Source organism: Euleptes europaea, chromosome 2 (genome assembly GCF_029931775.1).
Source record: "Euleptes europaea isolate rEulEur1 chromosome 2, rEulEur1.hap1, whole genome shotgun sequence".
NCBI lineage: Eukaryota > Metazoa > Chordata > Lepidosauria > Squamata > Sphaerodactylidae > Euleptes > Euleptes europaea.
This window is the reverse complement of record NC_079313.1, coordinates 35,873-54,010: the sequence shown is the minus strand read 5'-3', so window position 1 is coordinate 54,010 and position 18,138 is coordinate 35,873. Positions and strand designations below refer to the sequence as shown.

The window sequence follows — 18,138 nt, the reverse complement described above, 5'->3', positions numbered from 1 at the left end:
CTCAACTTCAGCCCATTTGCTGCATGGCACTTTTGTTGTTTTCTCTTCCTCAGGGTAACTGTTTCGGTATAATTCATGCAGTTTGCACAGACTTCCTTTGCTGACATATAAAGCCATTCTGGGCTGTTTCTTATTTCCAGGTAAATGCATTTTCTTCTGGTAGCAGGACATTGCTTCAAACTAGTAACCTGCATGAGACATGTTTCTTGTACAGCTGGGTTGTCTTCCTCAAGGCTTTCCTTCTGTTTGGAAGTTTTACAAGAAGTGTCTCTAGCAGAGGTAATGTAGAGCTTCCAGAGAATACTTCTTATATGGAATGTGTCTTTGAATAGTGTGAGTTCCAGTGGTTTGGGTATCATTTTTTTGGTAAGGCATGACATTACTGTCCCCCTGTACCATTTTCTGAGCCTGTTTAAAAAATAAAAATAAAACGTTTCCTGGCAGTGGCTTCCACTACAGTTTCAGCAAATGGAAACTCACGCAACAACACCTCTGTTAGAAATAAATTCCAAGTGTTCCGGAGATCAGGAAGGAAGTTGATCAGGCTCCCCTCCTGATATTCCAGCTTAATTCACCACAGGGTTATTTGTATCGAGTGTCAGGTCTGCTGGGAGGACAAGAGTCCAGAGATCCAGCATTTAAGAAAACATTGTTGCAGCTTTTATTGAACACAGTGTATTGTAAATGATCCCCCGATATATATTTACACGCACACACACACTCACCTGTACAGGGGTTGCCAAGCTTGGGAATAGAACACTGACCGGGCAGGAGAAATCTAGCAAAGGAGATTTCTGTCCTTCGTTTGGAGATCCCTGATCTTTATACCCTTTTTCCTTGTGACTGACTTAGGCATGATTGCCCCATTGGGCAGTCATGGGAAACTTGTGGTTCGGACCTTGTGTCCTGTTGGGGTGAATCATCCTCTACCCCTTGGATTACAGGACACTGTTCTTCTCTTTCCCCCCACCCCCGGATGCTGCTGATACCCATTCCCTTATGCCCTACTTCTCTGTGTGTCTCTTAATGGCCTCTTTTTTGTCCCTCGGGGCTTCCATCCTTGGGCTGGTTCCACATTAACAAAAAGTGCCAATTTCCCCTTGTCCTGACCTAACCAGTGGTGGCCATTCATGATTGGATCCCAAGTACCCCACCCAGGTCCTTTTTTCCCAAGCTTGGCCACCTTCCTGGGCAAGCTGATTGATTTATAATCAATGGTGCTTTTGCTAAAGCAGCACCATTGGTTTGTGACACGTATTTCATAATCCTCAACTGACATGAATCCAAGGTCTTGTGGTTAGCGTTTTCCTGGTAGACGTATCCGCTGCTGCTGCTTTTCAGGTGGCTAAGCTGCTTGCGCTCAGCCACTCCATCCTTTCATACTGTACAATCTGCAATAAGTTCTTTATAATCTGCAAGAACAGCAAGCTTTTGCAATCCGAGAAAAAGAAAAGCATGATAAGGATTCTGCTAATGTATCTATTATTTTAATCAAAATCCTAATAGAATAAAGACCCCATGGATGGATTTACCTATCACTTTTTGACAACAATTATGGACATCCTCAAGTCCAGTGCTTGCCCACCCCCCACCCCCCACCCCCCGCTTCACAGCAATGTGGGAGGCTACTGCAGTCCTATGGCAGTAGTTTATGCCTCTTTTGAGCAGAAAGCCCCTCAGCCACACAAGGCACCAAACATCCTCACCCAGCAGTGAATGCCTGTGCCTGTTTTTGTAAGCTGTGGCTCACGAAAGCTCATAACCCTGCCAGAAATTTCATTTGTCTTTAAGGTGCTACTGGACTTCCTACTCTTTTCTACTGCTAGTGACAGACTAAGCCCCGGCTACCCATCGTGACGCATCTGTTGTGGCCCTGCTGTTTGAAGCAGCCTTTTAAAAAGTGATCCCTGACCAACTCAGCAGTTGTTTTCTGTTACACACATGAATGACTCGTGACAGGTATGGCCCCACAAGAAATAAAACTGCCATTTTCTATGTTTGTGGTGATTGCTACCACTCTGGAGCAGGCCCCCGTGCTTCACTTGCCGTTGTATAATTGATCTTTTGCAGGCTCAAACATGCTAGGACGTGGTTACCCCAGATCTTTGTCATGTACTGGTAGAAGTCATTGTACATCTGTGAGAACATGCACCGTATCAACACTCATTTTGTGTGGGAAGACCACGGAACAGCAGTTTAATTAGAATTAACTGTGCTGCAACTTACCGGTTGTTTTAGGTGGGATATTGCAACAGCAACAAAAAAAATCGAGCAGGAAATTCAAAATGTCCAGGAAGGTGGACAAGTGCCCGGGGGGGGGGGGGAGCTATTGAAGCCTTTCAAACCAGTATATTCACAGTGGGTAGCCGTGTTAGTCTGTTTGCAGTAGTCAAAAAGGGCAAGAGTCCAGGAGCACCTTAAAGACTAACAAAATATTTTCTGGTAGGGTATGAGCTTTCGTGAGCCACAGCTCACTTCTTCAGGTATCTGAAGAAGTGAGCTGTGGCTCACGAAAGCTCATACCCTACCAGAAAATATTTTTGTTAGTCTTTAAGGTGCTCCTGGACTCTTGCCCTTTTTGACTAAACCAGTATATAACATCCTGGAGCTGTACAGCAGATTCGATGCTACTAAGAGTCCAGTAGCACCTTAAAGACAAAATTTCTGGCAGGGTAGGAGCTTAAGAATGGACTAAACCAGACTCTGTGCCACAGGGTCGCTGTGAACCACTCTCACCTACAGCCCCTCTAGTTGCCAGGGAGTTTCTAAATGTCTTAATTTTTTTTAAAAAATCCTTTATATTTGACTTGAAACGGATTTGCGTGTTTGTTCGTTTTTCCTAAGGAGGAGAAAGGCTGGGAACAGATTCCGCCGCCGCGCCCCCCCCCCCCCGCCCAACCCCCGTGCCTCCAGTTCCACAGAATCCTAGAGTTGGGGGGGACCACCGGGGTCATCTAGTCCAGCCCCCCTGCACAAGGCAGGGAATTCACAACTCCCTCCCCCCATGCCCCAGGAGATGGCCCAGGTGCCCCCCTCTCCCCCTCCCCCCCCCCCGTCTGCCTGCGGTCATAGGATCAGCGCTGCAGCGGCGCGCCCCCTCCCCCCTCCCGGTAGGGCGGGCCGCCTCGCCGCTACCGGAAGTGTCCGCTGGGAGGAACCGGAAGCGCGGGCGGGCGCGCCCCTCAGCCCCCCGACGGACACACGGCGGGCGGGCGGGCGGGCGGTCCCGGCGCCATGTCGGCCAGCGCCGTCTACGTGCTGGACCTGAAGGGGAAGGTGGGGCCGGGGCGCGGGGGGCCGCACCTGGGGCTGGGTGGGGTGGGGTCACGGGGTTAGCGCCCTTCCCCCCCCCCCGGTGGCTGCGGCCGTTATGGCAACGGGCGCGGCCTTCTCCCTAAAGCGGGCGAGAGGGGGAAGCGAGATCCTCAGTCCAGAGGCAGTCTACCTTGGGACGTCCCGGCGGCTTGAGGGGGCGGCTGCCCGTCGGCCTCAGCCGGCCGCCGCCGCACAGCCCCCGGCCGGCCTGCCTGCCTGCCTGCCTGCCTGGCTGGCTGGCTGCGGGGGCGGCTCCAGCCGTTGGGCGCGGGGCGGCGGCCCTTGCCTGCGCAGCCCTTGCCTGCGGGCAGCCGGGTGCAGGGTTGGTCGCTGCTGGGGCCTAGGCCAGGCGAGGGGCCCGTTTGCCTCCCGCGCAGCCCCCGGCCACCGGTGGGCGGGCTGCCGGGGCCTCCGGCCTCCCATTCCGCCTGCATCGAGCGGCGTCCTCGCCTGGCCTGGGCCCGGGAGCGAAGGGTCTTCTGGCCCGACTCTTGGTCTGGCGGGAGAGCTCAAGCAGAGCGGTCAGTCTGAACTTTTCGCTTCAAGTTATTTTGGGTGTAGCAACCCCCCCCCCCTTTTTTTTCAATTTCAGGTGCTGATCTGTAGAAATTATCGTGGCGATGTGGACATGTCCGAAGTGGAGCATTTCATGCCGATCCTTATGGAGAAGGAAGAAGAAGGGACCCTTTCTCCCATTCTTGCTCATGGAGGTGTGCGCTTTATGTGGATTAAGCATAACAACTTGTACCGTATCCTTTGCCAAAATAAAACATGGGAAGTGCTGCTGTAAATACAAGTAGGTTGAAAATGATGATGGGGACATATTTGGTTGCAACACATTTTATTAATTGGACTTTTATCTCAGTTTTTCCCTACGGAGTCGAGGACAGCATGTGCGGCTCTCTCCCCTCAATTTGTCTTTGTAACACTCCTGTGAGGTAATTTGGGTTGAGAGAAAGTAACTGGCCTGAGGTTACCCAGAGTAGGAGTCTGAGCATGTGTTTCTCCAAAGTCTAATGCTCTGTTACCCCACATTGACTTTTAAGACTCTGCCTGCTGACCTTTTAAAGGAAGCAATTTTTGAGGGACCTCTTTAGCCATAGATTTTTCTTGGGCAACCAACCCAAAACTTCTGCTAGAGTGTTGAGGGAGCTACTGAAGCGGACAAGTAGTACAGTCCAGAGAAGGGGCAACCCACCACCCTGCTGTGGCAGTGGGCCATCTACAGTCGGGTCTAATTGCCCCTTGTTTTGCCCCTCTCTCATCCAACCATTTACCTACTTACCCCCACAGGTCTTTGTTGAAGAAAGTGTCTCTGAAAGACAGAAGCATTTGCTAGCAATTTGGGGATTCTTGCACAGATTTATGCTGCTGTTTGGCTATTTTAATGTAATCCCTGAGTCAACAGAAAGTGAAGATAATGGTGGATGAGCCATCCAGCCCTGCTATTATGCTGCTGCTCCAATACTTAAATACAAAGTAAGACTGGAAGTAAGGGGATGGGGAATGAGTTGGGACCTAGTTTTGATTGCAAGCTCCTGAACATGGTTTCTTAGTTGTTGCAACATCCAAGAAGAATGCCTGCGTGTCTTTGGTGTTCTCCTTTCTCTACAAGGTTGTTCAGGTAAGCCTGATGTTCATTCACGTCTTTGCTCCAACTCTGAAAGATATCGAGGGTGTGAGTCTTTTGTACAGTTTTTGGTGTGTGTAATTTTGTAGTGGGTCTAACTAGGAATTTTAAATTTCTGGAAATGTGGCTGCAGCCCCTAAATATTTTGAGAAAAATTGGAACATGTGCAGTACGTACTTTCTTATAAAACCTAAACATATCTTAATTTAAGAATTTAAAATGCATTATTTATAACTTGGGATATAAACTTGTTCTATTTGGCATCTTTATGGAATCTAAAAGTATAAATGCCTTGGTTTTATGAAAGAAAAATGATAAAGAAACCCAGTACTTGAGAGATGTTTGTAAATTGCTGGACCCTGTATCACTATTTTTGCCAGTAGAAAAAATACAAATTGAAGGTAGAAAACCAATTTGGCAGTAAACAAAATAAAGTGTTTAATTGGGACAGAAATGTCCGTATGGTTGCTAAAGGTGGGGCCACTGGCACACGGGGGCATGAACTTAATAACAGTATCAAAATATTTAATAATGTTATTTTAAAGAACTCTTTAAAATAATATTTAATAATGTTATTTCACAGACTCTTCTGCATATCACACCTAATCCAATCAAGCCTGCTATTCACATTTACATACTGTTCCTCTACTTAAAGACCGATAGATTCACATTCTAGCTGTATCTGAAGAAGTGAGCTGTGGCTCACGAAAGCTCATACCCTACCAGAAAATATTTTTGTTAGTCTTTAAGGTGCTACTGGACTCTTGCCCTTTTTGACTACTGTGAATTTTAAAGAACGTTATAGCATATTATTGTCGAAGGCTTTCACGGTCAGAGTTCATTGGTTCTTGTAGGTTATCCGGGCTGTGTGACCGCGGTCTTGGTATTTTCTTTCCTGACGTTTCGCCAGCAGCTGTGGCAGGCATCTTCAGAGGAGTAACACTGAAGGTCTGTGTTACTCCTCTGAAGATGCCTGCCACAGCTGCTGGCGAAACGTCAGGAAAGAAAATACCAAGACCACGGTCACACAGCCCGGATAACCTACAAGAACCAATGTTATAGCATATTAGCCACTGCCTAAATTACTTACAGTAAAACAAAAAAAATTCTTGAAAATGTGTTGTATACAGTATACACATTACTGTTATCTAATGATGTAGACTGTCTTACATGAATTAATTCATTGTGTATATTTTGAGTAAAATTGTCTCTTGAAAAGTGTTTCACTCATTCCAAAAGGAGAAAAAATGTGTTTTTTTCAGTGTTTGTCTGAATTTCCCAATTTTTTCATTGAAGAAATTGAAAAGAAAAAATGGGCATAAATTTTGAGTGAAAAAAAGCTTGTCTTAACAATCATTTCACTCATTCAAAAACAGAAAATATTTCATAGTTCTCCCCCCCCCCAGTGCTCCGTTAAAGTTTCCAATTTCTTCGCTGGAAACATTGGAAAAATGTCCTTGGGGGGGGGGGGAACAGCCCCCCCCCAAAAAAGCCTTTACATCTCTAGGCCTGACTGAAGAGTCTGCAATCCAGAGGGATCTGAACAGTGGGGTGGGGAAATCTCAGGGCATTGTGCAAGACATTATGTGGAATGTTGTGCTGATATTTTTCCAACAGGGCTCATCTTTTGGAAGAGTTCCTCTCAGGTTCATGTTAGGTGTGTCACTTTAATAGTTTGGACCTCATTCATCTGGTTTGGATGTTTCAGGTGTTTTCTGAATACTTCAAAGAACTGGAAGAAGAGAGCATTCGAGATAATTTTGTTATCATTTATGAGCTCTTGGATGAACTCATGGATTTTGGGTACCCCCAAACCACTGATAGTAAAATTTTACAAGAGTAAGTATTAATTTTCTTTATAGTCTCCCTTTATTGGTGTGACTCAAGGTGGATTACAAGATATAAAGAAGTGCAGTCAGACGGCATAAAACAGTCATTGAACAATGCAGTAGGACTAGGATTAGAGAACAATGTGAACAACGCACCACATAAGGCAAAGGTATGCTATAAACAATACAGGAAGTGGGTAGCAAAGCATAAGACAATGCAGAGAAAGCTGGTGATACCTTCATTGTGGCGGACTGCAATCCTATTCCCTTACAAAGGTGCCCTCCTGGACTGGTCCTTTTCTGCTACAGAGTGTGCCGCTGACGTGAGGTGGCAGTTTCCAGTAGGTGTGCAGTTTCCCCGACACTCAGTAGTTTGCTTGTTTAAACTGTTTACACCCACAGTCTCCTCAGTACAGCTTTCAGCATTTCTAAAAGTACCAAATAAGAAACACACTCAAAACACAGTGCGCTTCACAAATAAATTACCCAGTTGCAGTAACATCAGTCAGGGAGCAAAAGCAGCAGGAAAACTGTAGGTGTTGTCTATGGCCGGGGGAAAAGAAAAGCAGCATAAAAAGAGTGGTTGCCTGGTGAATGTTTTCAGGGAGGGAGTTCTGTACGCCACGTGCCAAAGCTGAGGTGCCCGCCCTCTCTGTATGACCAGGGCGTTGAATTATGCTTGGAAACTCATTGGTAGCTAGTGATGCTCTTTCAGTAGTGGCAAGATATGTTCCCTTCTTGCTGCTTCAGTTTGAATCTGCTGTAGTTCTGAAACCATTTTCAGAGGCAGCCCACATAGAGTGCATTAGAGTTTTGTAACATCTGCTCTGAATGTGACCAGAGCATGGATAGCTGGGCGCTTCATGCTTTTTCAGGATGAGCTGTGGCTGACAGTTAAAGGTCATCATGCTATCGATGACACTTGGATGTCTAACTGGAAAGCTAAACCTAATACCACATCAAGGCGTGCCACCTCATCTAGAACAGGCCAGATCCTCATCCCTTGGTTAGCTGTTGCAGCAGTCAACCGCACTTCATTCTTACTTGGACAGCGCTTTAGCTTACAGGCCCCCATACAGCCCTGTTCTTGTACGCAAGTATCTATACAGGTTCACAGAATCATAGAATTAAAAAGCTGGAGAGGGCCTAGAGACCATCCAGTCCAACCTCCTGTACCAGGCAGGATGATCTAGAGCAGGGGTGCCGAACTCAATTATTACCAGGGCTGGATATGACATAAATGTCACTTGGTCAGGCTGGGCCATGCCTCTCCAGCCCAGATGGAGGGTGGGGAGGGTGCCTGCCTCGGTTGGATCACAACCAGATAAGAGCTCTCAAGGGGTCGGATCTAGCCCCCAGGCCTTATGTTTGACACCCCTGATCTAGAGCACCCCTGATAAATAATCATCCAACTCTCACTTAAACACCTCCAAGGAGGGAGAACCCACCACATCCCTGGGCAACTGATTCCATTGCTGAACTGTCCTTATTGTTAAAAGGTTTTCCCTAGAATCCCGCAGATATCTCCCCACATGTAATTTAAAACGTTATCATGAGTCCTGACCTCCACTACCAACTGAAACAGCTCCCCGTCCTCTAAATGACAGCCCTTCAAATATTTAAAAAAGAGTAATTATGTCCCCTCTCAACTTCCTCTTCTCCAGTCTCAACATTCCCAATTTCCTCAGCTTTTTCTTGTAAGGCTTACTCTCCAAACTACTAATCATCTTCATTGCTCTGCTGTGCATTCGCTCTAAAGTTACTATGTCCTTTCTGTAAAAAGGTCTCCAGAACTGGGCACAGTACTCCAGATGGAGTCTGACCGGTGGAGTATAAAGTGGTGTCCTAGACACCATGCATCTGTTGATATACCCTAAAATCGCGTTTGCCTTTCTTATAAGTTTCTTGTAAGTGAACGAGTTAGAAAAAATACATGAGCTAAAAATCCAATCTCCTGCCATTCTAAACTTGAACTAAATACATAATGATCATAGTTTTTTTTTTAAGAATAAGGCAAATCAGGTTTTAAGCTCAGAGGTAGCATACCAGATAGGCTCACCGAGATAGACGGTCTCTTGACTAGAAGCCACCCTCAACCAGCTCAGACTCACAAATGGCACTTTTTATAGAAAAGGAGCAAGAAATAAATCCTTCTAACTTTGACACTCACTTGTCCCCTAAATAAGATAATTGGAACTGAAAGCTACTTAATTCAAATGAATAACAACAAGTGAAGTAGGGTGCAATGTGATAATTATCAAAGCTCTCAAAGCAAGGTTTTAAGGCTAGAATTATGTTTGTGTAATAATAAGTTGGCTCTTTCTTCAGCTACACAAGTGAACCGTCTCGTTAAGAGTCAGTCTTGAACTTTAGGCACATTCATGCCTGACCAGTATCATAACCTGCAGGTTATGATACTACTTGAGAATACACAGATTAACATGTGCATAAGTAAAATGATAAATAGGTAACAGGGTTGCTTGCTCCAGAAATTTGTTTTCGATATTGACTCTTTTTTGTTTCCTGTCCAGTCTTATCAGTAAGTAAAATTAGGGCTGAAATATCTGGATATTAACATTTTGAACCTCCTTTGTGTGTTTGTTTTGTGAAGGTACATAACTCAAGAAGGCCACAAGTTGGATACTGGAGCACCGCGGCCCCCTGCCACTGTCACAAATGCCGTGTCTTGGCGATCTGAAGGAATCAAGTACCGGAAGAATGAGGTGTTCCTGGATGTTATAGAATCTGTAAACCTCTTGGTGGGTGCAGATTTCATGTGTCATGAGTTGCTTTATTTACAAGCATTTAAGAGTGAATGTGAACACATGAAGCGGTTTTGGATGGAGCCAGGCCTCCACTCCATTGAGCCCAGCCCTGTATACTCCAACGGGTCTTTCTCAGCCTTGCTGGCTGAGACCCTTTTGCGTGGCTAGAATATAAATGCTGGCATAATTTGGCAGATGTAGCCTAAATCCAGGTGGGTCTGCCTGGTGAGATGTGGCTTAATAGGAGCCCTGGCGAGCAAAGGGTGCTCATTGCCTGGTCCTTTGAGGGGCTCCCTCCTTTAAAAAGAGTGTGCCTTCCCTTAAGAATCGCTTGCTTGGTACTCAGAATCTGGGTCGCTCTGTCTGTTCTTAGCAATGTGAATGTTCCTCTCAAATAACCAATTTAAAGACCAAGGAGTAAATTGGAAGAAGCCTCTCTTACTGTGGGGAAGTCCAGTGGCTGCTTCAGGAAAACTGTGTCAGTGACTCAGTGACTCATAGAGCAAAAATGGCAAAAGTTTTGCTTATCAAACTATCACAGATGGCAGCTGAAAGACTTGGTGGCAGTTATGGCGCCAGGAAGGGAAGACGGGAACTGAAAAAGCCGGTCCAGGGTGAGTGCCTTGAGGAGGGGAAATATTTACTAGATTCAGTAATGCTGAAGACACTTGTGGAAGGATAAGGTGATCTTCCAAAGTGGTGTTTTGTTCATATTGACGATATGTTTATAGTTGTAAACGTTCCCGGATTGAAAGATTTATAATTAAAGTCTCTGGAACTTCCCACCATTAGGAGAGGCTTTGCACATTTGACTCCATGTGTAGCATTTAAAAGTGTTATAAAATCAGCACTAAAGGAGGTGGCAAAGCCGAAGACTGAATGCTCACATCCAGCAGCGCATCGTTCGCCCAGCACTTCAGGGCACATCAGTGAGATTCCCATCACTGGGGCTTGTGTGTGTGTGTGTTTACTTGGCTCTGGTACAAAGTGAGCAGCACAGATAACATAACCCAGCCAGTATCTCAATTAATGTTACTCCTCTTACCACAGTCTCAGTTTGTGACAAGCAGCTCCCCCCTTCTACAGGTTAGCGCCAATGGAAATGTTCTGCGAAGTGAGATAGTTGGATCCATCAAAATGAGGGTCTTCCTTTCGGGAATGCCGGAACTCCGTCTTGGCTTAAATGATAAAGTACTGTTTGACAACACGGGCCGTGAGTATGTTTGTCTGCCTCAGATGTTTCTCTGCCTCCTCCTCTCTGCAAGAGTCCTACCTGACAGAAGAGTGCATCGGGCGGGGCAGACCTCGTCTCCTTGCAGGGAAGTGGGGTGGGAAGAACAGATGGTCATTGCTGGTGATGCTAAATATCTTGATGAAAGAATGGCCTCCATCTCCCACTTCCTTGGCCTGACAGATGTCTAGCTGTTCCAGCAAGCACGCGGGCCTTGTGAGACCAACACAGGAGTGTGGATGTAAAATAGCACAGCTGTAAGAGACCTCAAGGGTTAGGTAACCTTGTCTTGGCCTGCTTAGTTACGTCTTCCTGCTGGCCTCTGACCCATGAAGCTCCCAGCTTGTGTGCTTCCAGTGGAAAGAGAGGATTGTACATGTGAGGGAAGAGAACCAAGTTTGTGTGTTTCTGTCCCTTGCCTGGGGCACATGTGTGTGGCTGTCAGAGGAACAACAACAGCTCCTTCCTGTTGAACAGGGGAACAAAATCTTTGTGGCACTTGCTTCTGGTGTGCAGCTAGATTTGTGGCCTTGGCGTGCGCCGACTTTGATTGCCCAAGTTTGAAAAAGGGTGGTGAAGGAATGGGGTACATAAAATGTGTGTGTGAGCATTTAGTCCTGAGTGATTTATAGAGATGTAACTAGTGTTGTTCGTGCAAATGCCAACTTGTAGGTGGAAGGCAGTCTTAGGCAGTTCTACTTTATTTGTGTCTGCTGCAAGTTGATATCTTTTCGTGACAGGTGGAAAAAGCAAATCAGTGGAACTGGAGGATGTGAAGTTCCACCAGTGCGTGCGTCTGTCTCGCTTTGAAAACGACCGGACCATTTCTTTTATCCCACCTGATGGGGAGTTTGAGCTCATGTCCTACCGCCTGAATACACACGTGAGTGCATCTGGATGTTAGGTAACAATCAAAGTCCTTTAGAACAGCTATTTTTCATGGGTTGTTTTGAGTACAATTGATTGCTGTCTAAATCAGAATGGGTTGTAGGCAGCAAAGCAACAAGTCCATAACTATTGAACTATTACTAGGAACAGTAACAATAAAAGCACAGTGCACCAGAACTAGTTCAAAAAATGTTGGTGTGACAGACAAGTTTCTCCAGTTCAAAGACTCAGTTGTAGTTCCAGGTGAGCACCATTGTGGCTGGTGATCTTCTGCTCATGATTTAAATTGAGAACATTACAAATGGTTTGAAAGATGACATGTGCAGGAGCGCTCTTGAAACGCTCTTTGAACATTTTGCAGCCAGCGAGGGGTTCTGTTCCTATGGTATTTCCCACCAAAGTGTGAGGGGTTTTTGTGTTTTAGCTCACTGTAGAGGAATATTCAGAGCAGTCCATGGAAAGGCTTAAGAAAATCTTCTCAGATGTTCAGAGAAGAAAGGGCACAGGCGTGTGCCGGAGCCCACAGAGAGCACAAGCCATTCTAGAGCTTTGTCCCCCTAAACATTTGCAGGAGATCCACTTGGGATTGGAAATGAGGGGCTCGTGTGCATCGCCAGTTAGAGAACCCTTCCGCTAGCCAAATACCTCCTGGAGTCATTGTCCACCTTGCACTTGTCTGGTTCAGCATGCTGGCAGTTGTCTCCTCAACGTCAGAATTGGTTGTCACGGTGCTCGTGAAGTTCTGCTTGTGGAACCTCTTCATCTATTTCCTAGAACAGCCTGGAAGCTAGTGAGTGAGATGTAATGTCTGTTGTGTCTCTTTACACACAGGTAAAGCCACTGATCTGGATTGAATCAGTCATAGAGAAGCACTCCCATAGCCGCATAGAGTACATGATCAAGGTTGGTGGTTCCCATCTCTCTCTGGCCTCTTCTTGACTTTTTCATGCCAAGTATGCTCTTTAAATCCAGTTTCCTTTATTTCTCTTAAAACCTCTTGGCCCTCAGCATTAAGGTGCCCTTCTGCTGTTTGTTGAAATAGAAACAGTAAAGCACTTTAAAGATGTGAACAGATTTCAGGGGGCGTTATTGTGGGAGCCCAATAAAGGCCACACAAAAAATGCTGTGTGAGCATTAAAAAGCAGGGGTCTGATGGCGCCGTAACAATCAACCAGCTTTATTCCCTCATGGGCGTTTTTATTTTCCATAAAAATTACAAATCCACCTCTTCCACCCACCTCCAGCAAGCTCAGGTTTCTGAAGCTGTACTTGCAGAGAGTGGGAACAGAGTGCTAGTCAAGCAGCTCCTCTCCCCCTCCTGCACGTATCAGTCAGAGAATCTTCTCCAGCATGAGCTTTTGTGGACTAGCACCCATCTCTTCATTTGCACCTGGTCCGCGAGGGCTTATGCTGGAAAAAACAATCTTGTTGGTCTTCAGAGTTCCCCAAAATCCTTGTTTGTTTTGGAAGATGTGGGTCATGGTGCAGGAAAGCTGAGTGGAGCCTTGGTTTGAAAGTGGGGCCTCTGTGGGGTAGGGGTTAGAGGGGTCGACTCGGATCTGGGAGACCCAGCGTTACATCCCTGCTCTGCCGTGGAGGCTTGCTGGGTGGCCTGGGCCAGTCACAGACTCTTCACCTGACCTGCATGTAGGTCTTGTGAGGGGAAGATGGAGGGGCAGAGAAGAATGTTGTCAGCTGCTTTGAGAAAAGCAGGGTGTAAATCTCTGGATTCACGCTGAAGCAGAGTCTCCTCCATCTCAGTATATTTAGGACTGCTGTAATGGACACAATGATGCGTCCTGGGGCTTGGAGGCCCCGGGTGTGTGTGTGCTGCACCATGGTCACGATGCTGCTCAGGAGCTGCACGGAAGCTGTTGGGGTGCCTTCCAGAGAGAGGGGCTGTGGCTCAGGGGCAGCGTCCCACATTCAACCCTGAGCACTTCCAGGCGGCGGGTGCTGCGAAAGGCCTTTCTCCGCCCGAGACCCAGAAGTAGTGCTGCCAGTCACAGCCATAACAGTCTGAACAGGGCAGTCCTCAGGAGAGTTACCGTACTTAAGTGGACTTAGAAGGGGGTAAACTCCCCTTGGGATGACGCTCTCAGGAAGCTTCATAAGTTTAAGAAAAAGCAGCATGTTAGTTGAAGTAATATTTTGTCACTGATGCAATTCTGTTTGAGGCTCTGGTTGCAGTTTTCCTCTTGGACTTCTGAGCATTGTCTAAATCCCCAACTGAAAAGAGCTGCTAGGTGGGGCTCTTCAACATACACTGAGGGGACCAGGAAGCTAACCGGAACCCCCCCCCCCCCGGTTTTTGCTGTTTTTAGGCCAAGAGCCAGTTTAAGCGCAGATCCACGGCCAACAATGTGGAGATTCACATTCCTGTTCCGAATGACGCCGACTCGCCAAAATTCAAGACCACCGTTGGGAGTGTCAAATGGGTGCCTGAGAACAGCGCAATTGTGTGGTCTGTCAAGTCTTTCCCGGTAAACTGACAGAAGTGGTTTTCACCAAGGCTGATGCCGCTGTTGAGAATTAATGGGCATTCTTAGCTGCAGAGAGCTGGGAGCTTGGTTGAAAAGTTTTTTTTTTTTTTGGGGTGGTGGTGAGGGGGGAGAGAAGAACTGGTGTATGTGGCTGCATCACTGTCCTGAAAATGCCAAACTACCAGGAAAAATTGCTTTGTGGGACTTGAGGAAACTGGATTTTGCCACTTTTAGGCAGCTGGTCTGTTTGTCAACGTACCCCTGAGGTACTTCTCAGCCATGGGTATCGGAGGGGATTAATCTGCCCGTGGCTGGCTGTCTTGTGCAGCATCTCTGGAGCCCATGCTGACCAGGATCAAGGTCAATTGCTGGCTTTGCCTTTTCTTTCTGTAGTGATCGTTATCCTTTGATAAGGCCGCCAGCGAATAGCATCCTGTTGGGTGGGGGGAATGTGAGATCCTGAGCAGAACGGCAGCCTTTTGTGTTGGTTCCTTGTGTGTGAGGAATTCTGATTTCCTGTCCTCTACTTGCAGGGAGGGAAGGAGTACCTCATGAGGGCCCACTTTGGGTTGCCGAGTGTAGAAGCAGAGGACAAAGAGGGAAAGCCACCCATCAGTGTGAAGTTTGAAATCCCGTATTTCACCACTTCTGGGATCCAGGTGAGTCACTCTTTCAGTTTGGTGGGTCCGAGTTTTTCCTGGGAACAGGTGTGTGTCAATCAGAAAGCAACCAAGCATCTAAGATTCCTAGGTTCGAGCTCGGTTGAAGGCAACCTTCCAGTCCCTCTCTCCCACTCCTGAAAAAACAAAACAGCCACCTTCTTTTCAGCTGTAAACTTCCCTGGATGATGGAAACAACACTGCCCACGTTCTTTTTCCAGGTTCGCTATTTGAAAATAATTGAGAAGAGTGGCTACCAGGCATTGCCGTGGGTGCGCTATATCACCCAGAATGGAGGTATGTGTAAAAACAGTTTCCCTGCTTCGTTCTCAGTGGACTTGGGAAGGGTGTCTTCCCTGGTAGGTTTCTTGGGTGAGTCATTTCCGTGTAGATAGAGCAGGCAGGGGCTTGGGAGTAAATGGTAGCTGGATGAACATCGCAGTTCCTGCTGCCAGTGTGTGCGACTTCCTTCTTAGGCCTGGAAAGGAAGGCCTATGAAATATGTGACTTCCTCTGTACATTGACTCTTAAGAGCACAGCTGCTGGTGATAGATTCTCCATTTTGGTCCTCCCCTATAGTGGCATGAGGGACAGTGGCTTCAAAAAAAATGAACTCGTTGAAATGTTACTTTCTGTTCTAGATTATCAGCTACGAACACAGTGAGATGCATTCGACCAAGAAAGACAAGAAAAGATCCTCGATCTGGTGCTTGAAGGTCTTGGAAACGATCTTGGGAGTGGGGGTGAGAACCTGTTGGCTGGCTGGAAGAGGGATCACTCGTGCCGCCCTTGACTGTGTTCCACACCCAGCGCTCGGACCATTAGTTCAGACCTTGTGAATGTTTGATTTTTGTTCTTTACCTGGTTCAGTGTTGATCATATTAGAAGTACAATTGTTCTGTCGAGGAGGCCAGGAGCCGATTTCAGGAGAGACCCAGGCCACTTTGATTTCTGAGTTGTAAAAGGTCCAATGCATTTGCACCATTTTTCTGAAGCTTTGAGAGTAGAAGCCAAGCCTCACTTGCCGGAAAATTGCCTGCTGCCATTTCTTAGTTCTACCAAATCCTGGGTTGTCATTTCACTCTCCTGTAGGAGCGTCTTGAAAGTCAGCATTGTTGGTGCTGAGTTCTTTCATGAAGAGCTAGTGCGATCATCATCTGTATGGTCCCCAGAGATGCCATGTCTGCAAACATTACCCCATTTCATTGACACCCCCCTCCCAGTTCAAGGGGGAGATTGAGACAAGCTAGTGGTGATAGGACATCTCTCACATGAAGGCATGGAATTAAAAATGGCATGTTGTGTATGTAATGTGGTATCAGCTGCAGAGCTGAGAGAGAAAATGTGTATGTAGGCCTAGTTATCCCAGATAGCAAAGGATGTGGCAAGCCTGTATCTGGCAGACCACTTCAAGCTGCAGGCTATGCTTATATGACCAAATGCTCCTCTAAATGTACAGAAAACTAGCATGTTTTGAAGGAGGGTGGGGTCCAGCCTAGCCTTCTTCCTGACAGGCTGGTTTTCTCCACCACAGAGCCCACGTTCATAGGCCATGACCTGTCTGGGAGGGGTAGGCCAGAGTCACAAGAACTCCAAATGCCCAAAGAAGGCGGTTGTATCAAATCTAAGGAGAAACATAGAATGGTTGCCTGTTACTTGGGGGTTGCCTGTTACTTGTCCCTTTCCACCTCCTCCTCATAACTTGTTCTCTCCGTTTGCTCTTGAAAGATTATCAACTTGTTTCTGCTGAGCGGCCAGCTGGCTTTTCCTGGCAAACAGGCAAAATGTTACATGTGCTGCCCATTGGTCTTGAGTTGCCACCTGTGTTTCACGTGTTTTCTTTTTCCCTGCAGAACTGTGGCTTTCAATTTCATCACATGTTTACAAGGGCTACATCAGTGTTTGCTTTAAAAAAACAGATTTAAAAATGAATTTAAGAACTTGATGCTTGAGATGTTAAACCAGAAAGTTTGGGATACTATAGATTTTGTCCCAAGAAGTGCAGACCAAAGGGAAGCTCAGGAACTTACTCCAAAGCAGGGGAAGCGGCGCAGTCGCTGGGGCTCTGGTGGGGCTCCCTGGTGTGTGAGTGCTGGGGGTTTCCTGGAGCTGCACTTAAAATATTTGATGGGAAGAAATGCAGCTTCTTCAAGAGGGATGGGGGGTGGCAGTGAAGGGGTTCATTTCCGTTCCTCAAGAACCGGTTCTTTGACATCAGAACATTGTTTCTCCATGTAAGACACACTATCAATCATGCATCATGTTTGGAAAAGGTCATTGTATTTGTTGCCTAAAAGTCTGTTGAAATAAACTGAACTGTCTTGGTCAGTATTGTTAGTGATGCTGCTGCTGTTTAGAATCATAGAGTTGGAAGGGACCACCAGGGTAATCTAGTCCAACCTCCTGCACAATGCAGGGAATTCACAACTACTTTCCCCCCCCGTGACCCCCCACTCCATGCCCAAAAGACGGCCAAGATGCCTTCCCTCTCATCTGCCCAAGGTCATAGAATCAGCATTGCTGACAGATGGCCATCTAACCTCTGCTTCAAAACCTCCAGGGAAGGAAAGCTCACCACCACCTCCCGAGGAAGCTCGTTCCACTGAGGAACCGCTCTGACTGTTAGAAAATTCTTCCTAATGTCTAGACGGAAAGTCTTTTGATTTAATTTCAACCCGTTGGTTCTGGTCCGACCTTCTGGGGCAACAGAAAACATCTTGGCACCCTCCTCTACATGACAGCCCTTCAGGTACTTGAAGATGGTCATCCTATCCCCTCTCAGACTTCTCCTCTGCAGGCTAAACATACCCAGCTCCTTCAACCTTTCCTCATAGGACTTGGTCTCCAGACTCCTCAAAATCTTGGTTGCCCTCCTGATCATGCCTGCAGGAATTTGTAGCTTGGGCGGTGGGGAGGTCCTCTAAAGTGTGACTTGACATGAGTGCTCAGTGGTCATCTGGCAGGTGACCCCCCATAGCTACGTCGGAGGCATCGACTTGCACAATGAACATTCGATTAGGGTCTGGGTGCCAAAGCACCGGTTCTGATGTGAAAAGGCGTTTGAGAGCTACAAAGGCGGCTTGGCATTGATCAGTCCACAGTATTTTAGCGGAGGGCAATGTGGCAGAGTTTTCTTTACCTTTGGTTTTTAGAAGGTCGGTGATGGGCAGTGCTATTTGGGCGAAGTTTGGAATAAATCCGCGGTAGAAATTAGCAAAGCCCAGGAATTGTTGTACTTGCTTGCGGTTGGAGGGAGGTGCCCATTCGAGGACGGAACGGACCTTGTCCGGGTCCATGCTAAGGCCATGGTGGGAGATTATGTATCCCAAGAAAGTTAT

At 46.9% G+C, this 18,138-nt stretch overlaps 1 protein-coding gene across 1 annotated transcript; it reads left to right on the top strand.

Moving 5' to 3' along the window:
- The first annotated feature begins 3,234 nt into the window (after window positions 1-3,234).
- On the top strand, window positions 3,235-15,486 carry AP1M1 (adaptor related protein complex 1 subunit mu 1). The gene is made up of 12 exons (XM_056844106.1): window positions 3,235-3,276; window positions 3,908-4,064; window positions 4,872-4,939; window positions 6,654-6,784; window positions 9,386-9,533; window positions 10,626-10,752; window positions 11,511-11,653; window positions 12,490-12,561; window positions 13,983-14,141; window positions 14,675-14,800; window positions 15,022-15,097; window positions 15,442-15,486. Exons 1-12 carry the CDS (start codon window positions 3,235-3,237, stop codon window positions 15,462-15,464), a joined length of 1,272 nt encoding a protein of 423 aa, XP_056700084.1. The 3' UTR covers window positions 15,465-15,486.
- The last annotated feature ends 2,652 nt before the right edge of the window (window positions 15,487-18,138 follow it).

What these genes read in the sequence shown, in the direction of transcription:
- AP1M1 (XM_056844106.1), top strand. Translation starts at nt 3,235, where the DNA reads ATGTCGGCCAGCGCCGTCTACGTGCTGGACCTGAAGGGGAAG. An exon ending in CCTACCGCCTGAATACACAC is followed by an intron (nt 11,654 to 12,489) that starts GTGAGTGCATCT and finishes CTTTACACACAG; the next exon opens with GTAAAGCCACTGATCTGGAT. An exon ending in GGTCTGTCAAGTCTTTCCCG is followed by an intron (nt 14,142 to 14,674) that starts GTAAACTGACAG and finishes CTCTACTTGCAG; the next exon opens with GGAGGGAAGGAGTACCTCAT.